Raw genomic sequence first — 18,019 nt, 5'->3', positions numbered from 1 at the left:
ATGTCCCCTCCCATGGCCATCCCTGCCCTGTCCCATCAATGCCCCCACCCCATGTCCCATCCCATATCCATTCCATGTGCCACAATGTGTCCTATCCCCTGTCCCATCAGGTGTCCTGTCCCATGTCCCATCCCATGGCCATTCCCTGCCCCATCCCATGGCCCATCAAGCCTCCCCTCCCCATGTGCACTCCGTGTCTCACCCCATGGCCATCCCATGTGACTCATCCTGTGTCCAACCACAACGCCATCCTATGTCCCATCAGGTATTCCACCCCATCTCCCATCCCGTGGTCACCCCATGGTACATCATGTGGGCCCACCCATGTCCCTTTCCATGTCCCCCCCATGTCCTATCAAGTGTCCCCTGCCCTGCCCTATGTCCCATCACATCATCCCCACCCCAGTCCATCCCGTGCCCCCTCCCATGTCCCATTGTGTGTCCCCTTCCCGTGTCCCCATCCCATGTCCCATCCAGTGTCCAGCCCAGGAACCACCCATGACCCATCCTGTGTGAGCCCCGTGTCTCACCCCTGACCATGTCCCCCCCCTCTGTCCCCAGGTGCCACCGTACCCACGTAGATGCTGCCCTCGGTGTTGGCCATGATGTTGGTTCCTGGGGACTCCCCACTCACCGGCTCCTCCCCATCCACCTGCAGCTGCCCGCGACGGCCCTCCCTGCACAGCACCATCAGCACCCATCAGCACCCATCAGCACCAGCACCACCAGCACCAGCACCACCAGCACCAGCGCTCATCAGCACCGGCACCCACCAGCACCAGTACCACCAGCACTGGCACCCATCAGCACCCATCAGCACCAGCACCACCAGCACTGGCACCCATCAGCACCAGCACAACCAGCACCGGCACCACCAGCACTGGCATCCATCAGCACCGGCACCCATCAGCACCCACCAGCACCAGCGCTCATCAGCACCAGCACCCATAAGCATCAGCACCACCAGCACTGGCACCCATCAGCACCGGCACCACCAGCACTGGCACCCATCAGCACTGGTGCCCATCAGCACCAGCACCACCAGCACTGGCACCCACAAGCACTGGTGCCCATCAGCACCAGCACCACCAGCACTAGCACCCATCAGCACCAGCACCACCAGCACTGGCACCCATCAGCACCCACCAGCACCAGCACTCATCAGCACCGGCACCCACCAGCACCAGCACCACCAGCACTGGCACCCATCAGCACTGGTGCCCATCAGCACCAGCACCACCAGCACTGGCACCCATCAGCACCCACCAGCACCAGCACCACCAGCACTAGCACCCATCAGCACCCATCAGCACCAGCACCACCAGCACTGGCATCCATTAGCACCGGCACCACCAGCACGGGCACCCATCAGCACTCACCAGCAGCAGCACCATCAGACCCATCAGCACCCACCAGCACCAGTGCTCATCAGAACCAGCACCCATCACCACCAGCACCCACCAGCACCAACACCATCAGCACTGGCACCCATCAGCACTCACCAGCAGCAGCACCATCAGACCCATCAGCACCCACCAGCACCAGTGCTCATCAGAACCAGCACCCATCACCACCAGCACCCACCAGCACCAACACCATCAGCACTGGCACCCATCAGCACTTGCCAGCAGCAGCACCATCAGATCCGTCAGCACCCACCAGCACCCTCACCATCAGCACCCATCAGCACCTTTCACCCACCTTGTCACTGTCACCCGGTGCCACTCGCCATCATTGATGGGATCTTCGGAGATGATGGTGCCCTCACCACTGCCCAGCTGGTAGCTGCAGGGTGACATGGGCTCAGCATGGGGGCACCCATGGGTGTCACAGAGCAGCCCAGGGTGACACCGGGTCCCCCTCACCTGAACACCAGGTGCCCATCCTTCAAGCCGAGGCCAATGAAGTCTTTGGCTTTGCCACCCTCGCTGGGCTCCTGTGGGTGCAGTGGGGCAGTGAGCACGGTGGGGACACCCTGACCCCCCCCTCCATGGGGCTCAGCACCCCGGGACCCCCAGCACCACTCACCGCCCCATGCCACAGCACCAGCCCCTCAGCGCTGCCCGTCCGCAGCTCCAGCTCCATGGTCTCGGGTGCCTCGGGGGGGCTGCGGGGACAGGGGATGGATTGATGGGTGCAGGACCAAGGGGGGTTACAGTGTGCAATGGGTGCAGCACCCAGGGGGGTTACAGTGTGCAATGGGTGCAGCACCCAGGGGTGGTTACAGTGTGCAATGGGTGCAGCGCCCAGGGGTGGTTACAGTGTGCAATGGGTGCAGCACCCTGAGGTGGTTACAGTGCGCAATGGGTGCAGCACCCTGAGGTGGTTAGTGTGCAATGAGTGCAGCACCCAGGGGTGGTTACAGTGTGCAATGGGTGCAGCACCCAGAGGTGGTTACAGTGTGCAATGGGTGCAGCACCCTGAGGTGGTTACAGTGTGCAATGGGTGCAGCACCCTGGGGTGGTTACAGTGTGCAATGGGTGCAGTGCCCCGAGGGGGTTACAGTGTGCAATGGGTGCAGCACCCTGGGGTGGTTACAGTGTGCAATGGGTGCAGCGCCCCGAGGGGGTTACAGTGTGCAATGGGTGCAGCACCCCGGGGTGGTTACAGTGTGCAATGGGTGCAGCACCCAGAGGGGTTACAGTGTGCAATGGGTGCAGCACCCCAGGGGGGTTACAGTGTGCAATGGGTGCAGCACCCAGAGGTGGTTACAGTGTGCAATGGGTGCAGCGCCCCGAGGGGGTTACAGTGTGCAATGGGTGCAGCACCCAGAGGGGTTACAGTGTGCAATGGGTGCAGTACCCAGAGGTGGTTACAGTGTGCAATGGGTGCAGCACCCAGAGGGGTTACAGTGTGCAATGGGTGCAGCACCCCAAAGGGGTTACAGTGTGCAATGGGTGCAGCACCCAGAGGGGTTACAGTATGCAGTGGGTGCAGCACCCTGGGGTGGCTGCAGTGTACAGTGGGTGCAGTGCTGTGTGAAGCCGCAGCACCCGGTGGGTGCCATGGGCAGGCTTTGAGCACAGCACCCACCAGGGTGCCCCATCCTTGTCACTCACCCTCGGGGCAGGAGGTGGGCGGGCAGGGCCAGGTAGGAGCCATCCTGGAGACTGACACTGAACTGTCCTGGGGCATCTGTGGGGGGGGATATGGGGGGGTCACAGGGGGTCCTTTTGGGTACCAGAAGGGGGTAAATGGGTGCTGGACCTACCGCTGCCCCCGCTGCCCTCCTGCCAGTCCTGCTCCAGCTCCAGGGCCAGACCTGCGGGTGAAGGATGGGGATGGGGTGTGAGTGCCCCCCATGTCCCCCGTGTCCCCGGGGGTCCCCCCGTGTCCCCACGTCCCCACTCACGGTGCTGGCAGAGGGGGCCGCTGTAGCCGGGGGGGCAGAGGCAGGCTGTGCCGGTGCAGGTGCCACCGTGCAGGCAGGGCTGGCGCGGGCACCCTTCCTCCTCCTGCTCACAGCGCGGCCCTGGGGACACCCACGGCATCACCCCATGAGGGGTGTGCATGCACGTGTATGCACAGTGCATGTGTATGCACACGTGTGCAAACTGCACCCATGGGGGTGCACGGCACCCATGCATACGCACCAACCCATACACGCATGCACTGCACTATGCACACGTACACTGCGTACTGCACACACACGTGCAGCAGATGCACCCCCTTGCAGGCTACACACATGCACATGTCTGTAGTGCACATACATACACAGCACACATGCAGAGCACACAGTATGCAGCACAGGGCACACACACTCACAGCACACATGCATGCACAGCACACACAGTGTACATGCATGCACAGGACACATGCATGTACAGGACACACAGCACTTGTCATACGCAGCACACACATGCACAGTGCACATGGATGCACAGCACACGTGTGCACATGGATGCACAGCCGCCACCATGCGCAATACACACGTGCGTAGTGCACATGCTTGCACACACAGCATGTGTGCACACATCCATGCACACATCCATCCATGCACACATCATTGTACACCTCCATGCACACACACATCCATCCATGCCCACTCATCCATGCACACACATCCATGCACACACACTCATTCATGCACACCTCCATCCACGCCTCCATACACACCTCCATGCACACCTCCATGTACACATCCACGCACACACCCATGCACACACACATCCACCCATGCACACACCCACACACCCACATGCACATCCATGCACACACACATCCAACCATGCACTCACCCATGCACACACATCCATGCATGCACACCTCCATCCACACCTCCATGCATGCATCCATGTACACCACCACACACACATCCATGCACACACACATCCACCCACACACACATCCACCCATGCACACACCTCCCCATCCATGCCCACCTCCACCCATGCCCACCCATCCCTGCCTACCTCCAGCCATCCACACATCCATGCCCACATCCATGCACACACACCTCCATCCCTGCCCACCTCCATCCCTGCCCACCTCCATCCCTGCCCACCTCCATCCCTGCCCACCCATCCCTACCCACCTCCATCCCTGCCCACCTCCATCCCTGCCCACCTCCATCCCTACCCACCTCCATCCCTGCCCACCCATCCCTGCCCACCTCCATCCCTGCCCACCCATCCCTGCCCACCTCCATCCCTGCCCACCCATCCCTGCCCACCCATCCCTGCCCACCTCCATCCCTGCCCACCTCCATCCCTGCCCACCCATCCCTGCCCACCTCCATCCCTGCCCATCCCTGCCCACCCATCCCTGCCCACCCATCCCTGCCCACCCATCCCTGCCCACCTCCATCCCTGCCCACCCATCCCTACCCACCTCCATCCCTGCCCACCCATCCCTGCCCACCCATCCCTGCCCACCTCCACGCACGCACTCATCCACACACACACCCTCACTCTCACCGCTGAAACCGGGCTGGCAGCGGCAGCTCGGGGCGGCCCCGGGGGCTGCGGGGCGCAGGCAGCGACCCCCGTGCACGCAAACGGCCCCGGCGCAGGGCGAGCGGCCCCGGCACTGCCCCACGCCGCGGCTCCGCAGGAACCCATAGGGCAGCTCCAGGCGCTTCCCGTTGATGGACACCTGCGGACGGGGGGGTGATGGTGAGCGGGGGGGGGGGGGGGCAGCCCCGTCCTGCGCCCCCCGGGGGTGCGGGGTGGGGCTGGGCTCCGGCTCCCACCTCTCCGATGCAGCCCTGGAAGGAGGCGTTGGTTGGGGGGCGCAGGGGGGGCTCGGTGCCCCCCAGGTAAAGCGGGGAGCGAAGGTTCAGCCCCAGGCTCTTGCCGGGCGAGGAGCGTTTCACCGCCGCGGCCTCGTCCACCACCAGGGTCCCGTCCTTGTGCACCCGCTCGGCCATCACCCAGTGCCACTGCCCCAGCGCCAGCGGCTCCGCGCTCCGCAGCACCGCCGTGCCTGTGGGGATGGGGTGGGGGTGTCACTGGGGGGGAGGGGGCAGGGGTGGTTGGGGACCAAAGTGATGCCGGGGGATCCCAGTGATGTGACAGTGATGCTTGGGGACACTGGCAGTGCCTGGGGACCAAAGTGATGCCAGGGGATCCCAGTGATGTGACAGTGGTGCTTGGGGACACTGGCAGTGCCTGGGGACCAAAGTGATGCCAGGGGACCCCACTGATGTGACAGTGGTGCTTGGGGACACTGGCAGTGCCTGGGGACCAAAGTGATGCCAGGAGACCCCAGTGATGTGACAGTGGTGCTTGGGGACACTGGCAGTGCCTGGGGACCAAAGTGATGCCAGGAGACCCCACTGATGTGACAGTGATGCTTGGGGACACTGGCAGTGCCTGGGGACCAAAGTGATGCCAGGGGATCCCAGTGATGTGACAGTGATGCTTGGGGACACTGGCAGTGCCGGGGAACCAAAGTGATGCCAGGGGATCCCAGTGGTGTCACTGTGATGCTTGGGGACACTGGCAGTATCTGGGGACTAAAGTGATGCCAGGGGATCCCAGTGATGTGCCAGTGATGCTTGGGGACCCTGGGACCATCTGGGGACCAAAGTGATGCCAAGGGATTCCAGTGACATCAGGGCACCCTGATGATACCTGGGGACCACACTGGTAGAATGGGATACTGGTGATGGCCATGGAACTTGGCAGCACCTGGGGACCCCAATGAGGGCAAGGAACCCCCAGTGACACCAGGAGACCCCACTGATGTCCAGTGACACTGGGACCTCAATGAGGCCAAGGGACCCCAACAGGCCAAAGGACACTTGGGGACCCCAATGACGCAGGTGGCCCCCGGCAGCACCAGCTCACCCCACCTCTACCTGGTGCCACCAGCACCCCCGTGCCCGCTCCAGCCCACCTGAGCCCAGCTCATAGCGGAACTCGAGGTGGCCGCCAGCCATGGACAAGGCCACGAAGTCCTCGACCGGGGCGGCTTTGCCGGCGCTGAAGAACAGGAGCCCGTCGGGAGCCAGCGGCAGGAACTCGGCCTCCACCCGCAGCTCGTGGTGCACGTTGGTGAGGGGCGGGTAGGACACGAAGGCTCCGGCCTCGCCGAAGGACGGCACCGTCACCGCCTCGCCTGCGGCACCCCCGTCAGCACCCAGCGTGTGGGACCCCAGCCCCATCCATAGGGTCCCCAGCGTGGTCCCCATCCTGTCCCCATCTCCCCAGGCCGGTACCCAGACCCGTGCCCATCTCCCCAGGGTGGTCCCCAATCCCCCCTCCCCATCACTCCCATCTCCCTGGGATGGCACCCAATGGCCCATCTCCATCACATCCATGAAGCCCATCTCTCCAGACGGAACCTATTCCCCAGGCCCCATCGCGCCTGTGTCCCCACGGTGATGCCAGCCCCATGTCCGTGTCTCAGGGTGGTCCCCAGCCATATCCCCACCTCCCTTGGGTGCTCCCCACCCTGTGCTCATCTTGCTGGGGCACCCTCCGTCCCGTGCCCGTATCCCCAGAGTGCTCCCCATCCTATCACCATCTCACTGGGGCGGTCCCCATCCCATGCCCCTATCCCTGTGGTGCTTCCCAGCCACATCCCCATGTCCCCAGGGTGGTTCCTATCCCATAACCATGAGGGTGCTCCCCAGCCATGTTCCCATCTCCCTGGAGTGTTTCCCATCCCATGCCCATCTCTCATGGTTAGTCCCCACACTATGCCCATATCCCCAGGGTTCTCCCCACCCCATTCCCATATCCCCAGGGTTCTCCCCACCCCATCCCCATCTCCCCAGGGTTCCCCCCACCCCATCCCCGTATCCCCAGGGGCTCTCCCCACCCCATCCCCATATCCCCAGGGTTCTTTCCACCCCATTCTCATATCCCCAGGGTTCTCCCCACCCCATCCCCATCTCCCCAGGTTTCTCCCCACCCCGTAACCATGTCCCTGGCATGGTGACAGCCCCACATCCCCCTGCGCTCACCCTCGGTGCACCTCTCCCCGCTCTTGCCCAGGTGGCAGCGGCAGGTATAGCCCGTCCCATCGGGCCGGTTGACGCAGGTGGCATCAGCCCCACACGCCTCTATGGGGTGACACAGAGCAGTGAGCACCCACCCAGTACAGACATCAGGGGAACGACGTCCTGCAGGTCGGGGTGTCCCCTACCCGGGTGACAATGCGACGCCTGCGAGTACTCGCAGTTGCTGCCGGTGAAGCCATGGGGACAGCGGCAGACGTAGGTGCCGCTCTCGGCGTCCTGGCACACGCCACCGTTCTATGGGGGGGTGACATCGGTGTCAGTGATAGGCGGCCATGGGTTGCCACGGGTGGGCATCACCCCCCCGCCACCACCACCACCAGCACCAGCCTCACCTGGCACGGCTGGTCCTGGCACGTGGGACAGCTGGTGATACCGTGCGCCTGCAGGTCCATGTCCCCAAAGGCCACCTCCTCCCCTTGGATGCGGAGCTGGCGCACGCAGCCTACGCAGGGATGGAGATCGGGGGTCACGCGATGCTCTGCCCCACACGGTGCCCCCCCCAAACCCCATCACTCACCCATAAACCCACGGCTGAGCCCCGTCTTCTCCACGGCGCTGAAGTCGGGGTAACCCCCCAGGTACAGCTCCTCGTTCAGGTCCAGCCCTTGAAACCTCCCCTGCAGGGCACACAATGGGATGGGCGCCACCTCCAGCACCCTGACCCCCACCCAATGTGCACAGCACCACCCCCAAAGCTCTACCTGGGAGGTGCCATTGACCGGGGGGTGCCCCTCCAGTGCCAGTGAACCCCATGTCAGGTTGCGGAGCAGCCGGATGCTGTGGTACTCGCCCAGGCGCAGTTGTGTTGGGTGCCGGATGGTCGCCATGCCCGAACCGGCGTCAAACCTTCGTTATGGGGGGCACAACACGTGCAGGTGGGTGCTGGCACCCGTCTATCCCCCCCCACACCTTTCCCTTTTCCCATAGCACCCACTTGTGGGTCTCACCTGAACTCGGGGCGCCCGCCCACCAAACCGAAGGAGATGAAGTCGGCACCGCTGGTTTTGCGCTGCCCGTTGTAGAGGAGGAGCCCTATGGGGTGGCAGTGGGTCAGGAAGGATGGGCCCGACTGGGCCACGTCCTGGGGACCCCAAAATACCCCCAGGGTGGAGGAGGAACCCCCCATAGGTTGTGGAGGGGCTCAGACGGACAGGGAATGGGAGGTAAAGGAAGGGGATGATGGAGGGAGGGTGGAGAGGGAAGGGAGGAGGAAGAGATGGAGGGGACATGGAGGAACATGGGGGAACAAGGAGACAACAGTAAACGACATGGGGGGACATGAGTGGGGCATGGAGGTGCACGAAGGGAACATGGAGGGAGAAGGAGGCAACATGGAAAGGATGCGGAGAGGACATGATGGGGAGATGGAGGGACATGAGGGCACATGGGGTGACACAGGGGTCCCATCAGGCCTCACCATCAGCAGCGTCCGGCCGGAAGGTGATGAGGATCTCAAACCTCTTGTAGGCATCCTTGATGGTGGGCAGGGGCAGGAAGGAGCGGGGCGTCTGCCCAAAATAGGGGAGCAGGCGCTCTGCGGGATGGGGGTTAGGAGGTGAGTTAGGACAGCCCTCATCCTGTCCATCCATCCATCCATCATCCATCCCTCCATCCATCATCCATCCATCCATCCAACATCCATCCATCCATCCATCCCTTCATCATCCCTCCATCCATCCCTCCATCATCCATCCATTATTCATCCATCTCTCCATCATCCATCCCTCCATCATGCATCCATCATCCCTCCATCCATCCATCCATCCAACATCCATCCATCCATCCACCCATCCATCCCTTCATTATCCCTCCATCCCTCCATCATCCATCCATCATCCATCCATCCATCATCCCTCCATCCCTCCATCATCCCTCCATCATCCCTCCATCATCCTTCCATCCATCATCCATCCATTATTCATCCACCCCTCCATCATCCATCCATTATTCATCCATCTGTCCATCATCCATCTCTCCATCATCCATCCATCTGTCCATCATCCATCCCTCCATCATCCATCCATCCATCATCCCTCCATCCATCCATCCATCCATCCATCCATCCATCCATCCATCCCTCCATCATCCCTCCATCCATCCCTCCATCATCCATCCATCCATCCCTCCTCCTCACCTCGGACCTTGAGCACGTAATACGCTGTCTCCCGGCCGCGGTGGTTGGCAGCAGCACAGGCATAGACACCAGCATCCTCATGGCTCACAGCCGGCAGCGTCAGCACGTTCCCCTCCACCTTGGCACCGGCCGGCAGCTCCCCCTCCAGCTACAGCATTGGGTGAGCACCCACGGGGCACCGCCACCACCCTACACCCCATCCCACATCCCTCCTTCTCACCTTGCTCCAGGTGATCTCCGGCACCGGGAATCCCGATGCCAAACAGGGCAAAACAGCCGCGGCTCCCACCGAGACCTCCTTCACCTCCGGCTGCCCGGCGATCTGGGGGGTGGCTGCGGACACACGGAGCTGTCACCCCCCCTGCGGTGACACCGCGCTGGGCGTCCCCAGCCCCACATCCCCGTCGTCACCTTGCACGTGGAGGATGACGTGGGACTGGACGGTGCCCACGGCGTTGGTGGCGGTGCAGCGGTACTGCCCGGCGTCCGCCCGCTCCACGCGCTCGAAGGTGAGGGTGCCAGCGCGCACCAGCACCCCGGGCCGGATGCGGCCCCCCACTTTGCTCCAGGTGACGTGGGGACGGGGGTCGCCCAAGCCCAGGCACTCCAGCTCCACTGAGGTCCCGGCGAGCACCGTCTGCACCGCGGTCCGGATGTTGATCAGCGCCCTGGGGAGAGCTTGGGGGGGGACGACACAGTGGGGCTTTGGGGTGTCCCCATGGCATCCGGGCGACTGGGAGATGGGGAGAAGTGGGGTGCTTGAGAGCGTGGGGGGGCCGTTGGGTTGGCTGTGGCATGGGGAGAGGTTGGGGGTGTTGGGGTACTCATGGGTATAGGGAGAGATGAGGAGTGCTGGGATGCCCGTGGGAATGGGGAGAGATTGAGGGTGTTGGGGTGCCCACGGGCAAAGGGAGAGATTTGGGGTATCAGGGTGTCAGTGGTATATGGAGAGATTTGGGCTATTGGGGTACCTATGGGTGTAGGGAGAGATGGGGGGTACCAGGCTGCCCAGGGATGTGGGGAGATATGGGGGCATATTGGGGAACAGAAAGAAGAAACTGGGGATACAAGGGTACCAATGGCCATGGGGAAAGGGGGGGTACTGGGGTGCCCGAGTGTGGAGAGAGATGGGGGGGATACTGGGGTGCCCATGGGAAGGGGAAGACATAGGAGGTACCAGGGTGCTAATTGGCATGGGGAGATGAGGGGTACCAGGATGCTCATGGACGTGAGGAGAGATGGGGGGTACTGGGGTGCCCATGGGCATAGGGACAGATGGGGGGTACCGGGCTGCCCATGCTCATGGGGGCCAGGTCGAGGGGTGCCCGTGTCCCCCAGTCCGTGGGGGCTGCTCCTACCCTGCATGCTGAGGGTGGCCCTGTCCTCCGCCTGCCTGCCTGGGGCGCTGGCCCGGCACACATAGACCCCCTGCGCGCCCCACGCCAGCTCCGGTATCCTATGGGACACAGGCAGGGGGTGGGACACAGCCGGGAGGTGGGACCCCATGGGGGGAACCCCGTGCTCCATTGCTGCTCCTCACCTCAGCACCCCGTCCCGCACGCTGTGGTTGGGGGGCAGCTCCCCACCGTCCTTCAACCACACCAGATGCACCCGGGGGTCCCCAGAGACAGCACAAGTGAATTCAGCCGTGCCGCCAATGCCCCTGACGAGGCTCCCCGGTGTCACCCGCACCACCAAGGGACCGCCGATGGCATCCCCACCGTCACCGGCATCACCTGCGCGGGATGCAAAGCCTTGATGGCACCGGTGGCACCGCGGCGGTGGCGGCGCCCGCGGCTCGGGACGGGGCTCACCATGGACGGCCACGCGGGAGAAGGCCTCGGCGGTGCCCACGCGGTTGGTGACGCGGCAGCGGTAGGTGCCGGCATCGGCGGGCAGCGCGGGGCTGATGTGCAGGAGGCCGGCGCGGTGGCTGGTGCGTGCCGAGAGGCTGCCGTTGAGCTTGTCCCACGTGTAGAGCAGCGGGGGGGTGCCATGGGCCAGGCACTGCACCTGCAGCGCGTCACCGGCGCGCACCGCGGTGTCCTCCGGCAGGCTGGTGGCGTATGGTGGTGCTGCGGGGGTGGACGGTGCCGTGAGCACCACGGTACCGTGTGTACCCAGGTACCATGAGCATCCAGTACCAGGAGCACCCCAGTACCGTTAGCACTCGGCACCAGGAGCACCCCAGTACCGTTAGCACCCTAAGAGAGCCAGGATGGGATAAGGCATAGGGCAAGGAGGGCTTTGGTGGGAGCCAGTGGGAGGGGGTGGTGGAGATGGAGATGGGCATGTGTTGGGATGGACAAGAGATGGATGGATCCGTGAGGATGGGAGGGATGGAGAACCCTGAGAGGAGATGAAGAGATGGGCATGTGCTGGGATGGATAAGAGATGGATAGATCCATTATGAAAGGGATGGATGGAGGTGAGTGAGAGAAGATGGAGAGATGGATGTGAGGTGGTACGGCTGAGTGATGGATGAATCCACAAGGAAGAGTTGGATGGAGGGATGAGTTCGAGAGGAGGTGCACAGAAGGGCATCTGCTGGGATGAATGAGATGGATGCAGAAGGGATGGGTGCAGGGATGTGGTAAGAGATGGAGAGATGGGTGTGAGCTGGGATGGCTGATGGTTGATGGATGAATCCATCAGGAAGGGGTGGATGGAGGAGTCTGAGAGGAAATGGAGAGATAGGTGTGTGCCGGGATGGGCACATGCGGAAGGGATGAATGGGTGAGTTAGGAGATAAAGAGGTGACCATGTGCTGGGATGGATGGGAGATGGATGAATCCACAAGGAAATGATGGATTGAGTAGTTTGAGAGGAGGTGGAGAGATGGATGTGAGCTGGGATAGCTGAATGATGGATGAAACCACGAGGAAGAGATGGATGGAGGGGTGTGAAAGAAATGGAGAGATGGACACGTGCTGGGATGGATGAGAGATGGATGAATCCATAAGGAAGGGATGGATGGATGAGTTTGAGATGGAAAGATGGGTGTGTGCTGGGATGAATGAGATGGATGGCTGCACAAGGAAGGGGCGGATGCAGGGATGTGAAAGCAGTTGGAGATGAGCGTGAGGTGGGGTGGCTGAGTGACAGACGAATCCTCAAAGAGGTAAATGGAGGAGTTAGAAGATGGAGAGAGGATGATGTGCTGGGATGGATGAGAGAGAAATGACTCCACCAGGAAGGAGTGGATGGAGGGTGTGAGAGGAGATGGAGAGATGAGTGTGAGCTGCAATGGATGAGTGACGGATAGATGCATGAATGGAAGAGGAGAGAGCAGTAGTACCCTGTGTGCACACAGGGATGGGACCAGCAGACGCACACATCCATGGGAAAGGCTGGATGACAGAGAGGCAACAGGAGGATGAGTGCCGGGATGGAGCCAGGATGGATGCACGAGGAAGGGCTATGGGATGGGATGGGATGGAGACAGCCACATGCTGAGAAAGGACAGAGAGGAGCCACAGATGGGTGATGGCAACAGCGGGAGCAAAGGAGACAATGGAGATGGCTTCAAGGACCCAGAGGCACCCCGACCCCCTGGCACCCCCTTACTCTCCACGTCGAGGGTGACGAAGGCCTCGGTGGCACCGGCGGCACTGGTAGCGTTGCAGATGTACTGCCCCGAGTCCTGCTGCGCGGCGCGGGGGATCACCAGCGTCCCGTTCACCACCCGGTGCTGCCACGGCAGCGGCGCCCGCAGCTTCGACCACTCGATGCGGGGCTCCGGGTCCCCTATGGGCAACACCGGCGCCCGTCACCGCGGCATCAGGGCGCCGACCCCTCCATCACCGCCACCCTCCTGCATCCATCCTCTGCCGTACCTCTGGCCGTGCAGTGCAGCGTGGCTGTGTCCCCGGCCACCACGGTGACAGCGGCAGGCGCCGAGACCTCGGGGGCACCCGGGTGCCGCTGCGCTGACTCCACGGTGACGTCCACCCGTGCCTGCGCCGAGCCCAGGGCGCTGTGCGCGGTGCAGACGTAGGTGCCGGCGTGCTCCGGCTTGGCTGGTGAGAGCTGGGTGGTGGGGACAGGGTGGTGGTGAGCACCGGGCACCCATGGGCACCCATCAGCACCCATCGGCACCCCCGCTGACCTGCAGGATGGCCTGGCTGTCCATGTGCAGCAGTGTCTGGTGCTCCACCTTCTGCCGGGAGCCCGGCCGGCTCCAGCGCACCAGCGGCCGTGGCTCGCCCCGGCCCAGGCACTCCAGGCTCAGGGATTTGCCCTCCTTCACCGACACGGGGCCCGGTGGCATCACCGACACCGTGGGGGCACCTGGAGGAGGAGATCAGTGCAGGGATGGGGATGCCAGCACTAAGGGTGATGGAGTGGCCTTGGGGACAACGTCACTAAGGGGTATCTGGAGCATGCGGGGGACATCAGCATAGGGATGGGGACACCACCATCCCAGGAGCATCTGGAGCCAGTGGAGGACATGGGGATGGGAACACCACCATCCCAGGAGCATCTGGAGCCAATGGAGGACATGGGGATGGGGACACCACCATCCCAGGAGCATCTGGAGCCAATGGAGGACATGGGGATGGGAACACCACCATCCCAGGAGCATCTGGAGCCAATGGAGGACATGGGGATGGGGACACCACCATCCCAGGAGCATCTGGAGCCAATGGAGGACATGGGGATGGGGACACCACCATCCCAGGAGCATCTGGAGCCAATGGAGGACATGGGGATGGGAACACCACCATCCCAGGAGCATCTGGAGCCCATGGAGGACATGGGGATGGGGACACCACCATCCCAGGAGCATCTGGAGCCAATGGAGGACATGGGGATGGGGACACCACCATGCCAGGAGCATCTGGAGCCCATGGAGGATATCAGCATGGGGACCTGGGCACCACTATTCCAGGAGCACCTGAAGCATGGCCACGAGGATGGGGACACCATCACCCCAGCAGTGTCTGGAGCACATGGAGGATACCAGTATGGAGACTGGACTGGAGCAGGGACACCACCACCCTAGGGCATCTGGAGCTCATGAAGGACATAGGGATGGGGACACCACCACCCCAGGGGCATCTGAAGGGGACAGGGCCAGGGCCACCTCGCACCTTGCACCAGGAGGTTGACAACGCTGCTAGCAACACCAAAGCGGTTGGAAGCCACGCAGTGATAGGCACCCTGGTTGCTCACATGGGCACCGGTGATGGAGATGACGGAGCCGTTGGCGCTGATCTTCACATTGTCTGGGCGAGGAGGAGCCATCAGCACCGGGGCCACCTTGGAGATGGCATCGGGGCCACCCTGGGTGCCACCATACCTTGGAAATGTTGGCCAGGTCCCATCCGCCAAGTGATGTTGACGGGCCGGGCGCCGTCGTGGACGCGGCACTTGAAGGTGGCATCCTCACCCGGTGCCACCGCCATGCTGTGCGGGTCGATGGAGATGATGGGGCTCTGCAGGCCTGCAGGGACAACGGGAAGCCACGAGGTCACCCACGTCCCCTGTACCCCAACCCCCCGGCATCTTACCGCACTCACGGTAGCTGGAGCTGTCCCGGGAGGTGACGGTGACGGTGACGGTGGCCTCGCGGGACACGCTGCCCGTGTCAGCCCGGCACACGTACTCCCCCGAATCGGCCACCGAGAGCTGGGACAGGCGCAGGCGCGACCCCGACATCTGGGGACACGATGGCAAGAGGTGGTGGTGGTGGTGGTGGTGGTGGTGGCATCACCCACAGCCACCGTCCCCCACCCCATCACAACCCCACAGACCTGGTGCTTGGCCGGGAGGGCCCCCCCACGCTTGTACCAGGTGATGGTGGCTTGGCCCTGCCCGGCCACCACGCAGTCCAGGTCCAGGGTCTGTCCCTCGGTGACGGAGGATGCGGAGGACTCGATGCGGATGGGGGACGTGACACCGGTGGCTGCGGGGCAGGGTGAAGGGTGAACGTCCCCACTGGTCCCCGGCACCGGCAGGGCCCCGTCCCCTGGAGGGGGGCACTCACAGTGGGACGGGTTGGCTCCATCATCGATGGTGACGATGAGGGACGTCTCCTGCGTGATGCCACCCGATGTCACCCTGCACACGTACTCCCCTGAATCGGCTGCTGTCACCTGGGGGATGCGCAGGCGGGAGCCCGACACCTCGAGGGGACAACATGGGGACAAGTCAGCACCACAGAGCACAGAACAGGATGAACACAGGGTGACCCCCCCCCCTCCCCGTACCAACGCACCCTTACCTGGTGTCCGGCGGGCAGGGAGCCGCCGCGCTTGTACCACGTCACGGTGGTGGGACCGGACCCTGCCACCACGCAGTTGAGGTCCAGGACCTGTCCCTCAGCGATGGCCGAGGACAAGGACTCGATGCGGAGGGGCTGGGACACGCTGGAGGCTGCAGTGGTGGTGGGGGGGGATGTTTGGCACCGGGGTGGCACCGGGTGTCCCCATGCGCTGCCCTCTTGCCCGCACTCACGGTAATAGGTGCCGGCGCTGCTGGGCACGGTGACGATGACGGACGCCTCCTGCGTGGCACTGCCCAGGGTCACCCTGCACACGTACTCCCCCGAATCTGCCACCGCCACCTGAGCGAGGCGCAGGCGGGTCCCCGATACCTGCGGATGGGGACACATCGATGTGGGGCTGCGCCCCATGGGGTGATGCCACCCCCCCCCCCCGTCCCACTGCCCTACCTGGCTGTTGGGGGGCAGAGCCCCACCGCGCCGGTACCAGGTGACGTGGGGGTGCCCCTGTCCGGCCACCATGCAGTTGAGGTCCAGGGTCTGTCCCTCGGTGACGGCAGCGGACGAGGTCTCGATCCTCACCGGGGGGGTGACGCCGACGGCTGGGGAGTCAATGGAGGAGTCAGCTCCGTGTCCCCATCGTGTCCCCGTGTCACCTCCCACCCGTGCCTGGTACCGTAGGAGGAGCCGGCGCCGCTCTGGATGGTGACGATGAGGGATGTCTCGTGTGGGATGCCGCCCGTTGTCACCCTGCACACGTACTCCCCCGAGTCGGCCGCTGTCACCTGTGGGATGCGCAGGCGGGTGCCTGACACCTGGGGGGGGGTGACACATGAGGAGAGGGACCCAGACCCCTCAAGTCCCCCAAAAATCACTTTTCCACCCCAAAATGCTCCTTTGGGCTTGAACGGGGCCACCTGGGTTTGAATGGGGCCACCAGGGCCATGCATCAACCCCAACCAATTGATGCCATCCCCTCCATGTCCCCTACCTGGTGCTTGGCCGGGAGGGTCCCCCCACGCTTGTACCAGGTAACAGTGGCCTGTCCCTGCCCGGCCACGATGCAGTTGAGGTCCAGGGTCTGTCCCTCAGCCACGGAGGAGGACGAGGACTCGATGCGCACCGGGGGGGTGACACCAGCAGCTGGGCACAGAGATGGAAGAGTCACCCCAAGGCCCACGCATGGTCCCCTCGTCCCGTGTCCGCTCCCGTCCCCACTCACGGTAGGTGCTGGCCCCGCTGGGCTGGATGGTCACCATGATGGAGGTCTCCTTGGTGCTGGCCCCGCTGGTCACCCGGCACACGTACTCACCCGAGTCGGCCGCTGTCACCTGCAGCAGCCGCAGCCGGGAGCCAGACACCTATGGGGAGGGGACATGGGGGTCACTGGGGCTATCAGTGCTTGCATGGGGCTATCTGGGATTGCACAAGGCCACTTGAGCTTGCACAAGCCACCTCAGCTTCCATGGGCCACCTGGGCTTATATGGGGTCACTTGGTCTTCCATTGGCCACTTGGGCTTATATGGGGTCACTTGGTCTTCCATTGGACACTTGGGCTTGAATGGGGCTACCTGGGCTTATATGGGGTCACTTGGTCTTCCATTGGCCACTTGGGCTTATATGGGGTCAATTGGTCTTCCATTGGCCACTTGGGCTTGAATGGGCCACCTGGGCTTATATGGAGTCACTTGGTCTTCCATTGGCCACTTGGGCTTGAATGGGGCCACCTGGGCTTATATGGGGTCACTTGGTCTTCCATGGGCCACCTGGGCTTATATGGGGTCACTTGGTCTTCCATTGGCCACTTGGGCTTGAATGGGGCTACCTGGGCTTATATGGGGTCACTTGGTCTTCCATTGGCCACTTGGGCTTGAATGGGGCTACCTGGGCTTATATGGGGTCACTTGGTCTTCCATTGACCACTTGGGCTTGAATGGAGCCACCTGGGCTTATATGGGGTCACTTGGTCTTCCATTGGCCACTTGGGCTTGAATGCGGCCACCTGGGCTTATATGGGGTCACTTGGTCTTCCATGGGCCACCTGGGCTTATATGGGATCACTTGGTCTTCCATTGGCCACTTGGGCTTGAATGGGGCTACCTGGGTTTATATGGGATCACTTGGTCTTCCATTGGCCACTTGGGCTTGAATGGGCCACCAGGGCTTATATGGGGTCACTTGGTCTTGCAT

The 18,019-nt window shown here is 63.0% G+C and overlaps 1 protein-coding gene across 9 annotated transcripts in view; it reads right to left on the bottom strand.

Annotated features, from left to right (window-relative positions):
• Positions 1-18,019, bottom strand: part of HSPG2 (heparan sulfate proteoglycan 2) — a 43,649-nt gene that overhangs the window by 912 nt on the left and 24,718 nt on the right. For 3 of the 9 annotated variants that reach the window (XM_062630125.1, XM_062630127.1, XM_062630129.1), the window contains 35 exons: positions 16,505-16,643; positions 16,279-16,430; positions 16,062-16,200; positions 15,829-15,980; positions 15,592-15,730; positions 15,359-15,510; positions 15,125-15,263; positions 14,905-15,048; positions 14,696-14,830; positions 13,711-13,892; positions 13,439-13,631; positions 13,170-13,349; positions 11,417-11,677; positions 11,143-11,338; positions 10,961-11,058; positions 10,014-10,280; positions 9,823-9,935; positions 9,603-9,750; positions 8,886-9,002; positions 8,416-8,500; positions 8,170-8,314; positions 7,986-8,085; positions 7,801-7,910; positions 7,594-7,702; positions 7,412-7,510; positions 6,340-6,561; positions 5,192-5,424; positions 4,917-5,094; positions 3,353-3,472; positions 3,212-3,262; positions 3,060-3,135; positions 2,029-2,107; positions 1,866-1,936; positions 1,702-1,785; positions 574-677 (listed from right to left, as the gene is read on the bottom strand). In XM_062630125.1, coding sequence (XP_062486109.1) covers positions 574-677; positions 1,702-1,785; positions 1,866-1,936; positions 2,029-2,107; positions 3,060-3,135; positions 3,212-3,262; positions 3,353-3,472; positions 4,917-5,094; positions 5,192-5,424; positions 6,340-6,561; positions 7,412-7,510; positions 7,594-7,702; positions 7,801-7,910; positions 7,986-8,085; positions 8,170-8,314; positions 8,416-8,500; positions 8,886-9,002; positions 9,603-9,750; positions 9,823-9,935; positions 10,014-10,280; positions 10,961-11,058; positions 11,143-11,338; positions 11,417-11,677; positions 13,170-13,349; positions 13,439-13,631; positions 13,711-13,892; positions 14,696-14,830; positions 14,905-15,048; positions 15,125-15,263; positions 15,359-15,510; positions 15,592-15,730; positions 15,829-15,980; positions 16,062-16,200; positions 16,279-16,430; positions 16,505-16,643 — 4,912 coding nt within the window. Of the gene's footprint in view, positions 1-573; positions 678-1,583; positions 1,621-1,680; positions 1,786-1,865; positions 1,937-2,028; positions 2,108-3,059; positions 3,136-3,211; positions 3,263-3,352; positions 3,473-4,916; positions 5,095-5,191; positions 5,425-6,339; positions 6,562-7,411; positions 7,511-7,593; positions 7,703-7,800; positions 7,911-7,985; positions 8,086-8,169; positions 8,315-8,415; positions 8,501-8,885; positions 9,003-9,602; positions 9,751-9,822; positions 9,936-10,013; positions 10,281-10,960; positions 11,059-11,142; positions 11,339-11,416; positions 11,678-13,169; positions 13,350-13,438; positions 13,632-13,710; positions 13,893-14,695; positions 14,831-14,904; positions 15,049-15,124; positions 15,264-15,358; positions 15,511-15,591; positions 15,731-15,828; positions 15,981-16,061; positions 16,201-16,278; positions 16,431-16,504; positions 16,644-16,819; positions 16,972-17,050; positions 17,190-18,019 lie in introns of those variants that run through there. The other 6 variants (XM_062630130.1, XM_062630131.1, XM_062630126.1 and 3 more) reach the window with 5 other exon arrangements.

Source organism: Pezoporus occidentalis, unplaced genomic scaffold (genome assembly GCF_034315485.1).
Source record: "Pezoporus occidentalis ecotype Australia unplaced genomic scaffold, CSIRO_AGI_Poc_V1 ctg349, whole genome shotgun sequence".
Classification (NCBI taxonomy): Eukaryota; Metazoa; Chordata; class Aves; order Psittaciformes; family Psittacidae; genus Pezoporus; species Pezoporus occidentalis.
Note: the sequence above shows the minus strand (reverse complement) of the source record. Positions and strands in the feature narration are given on the sequence as shown.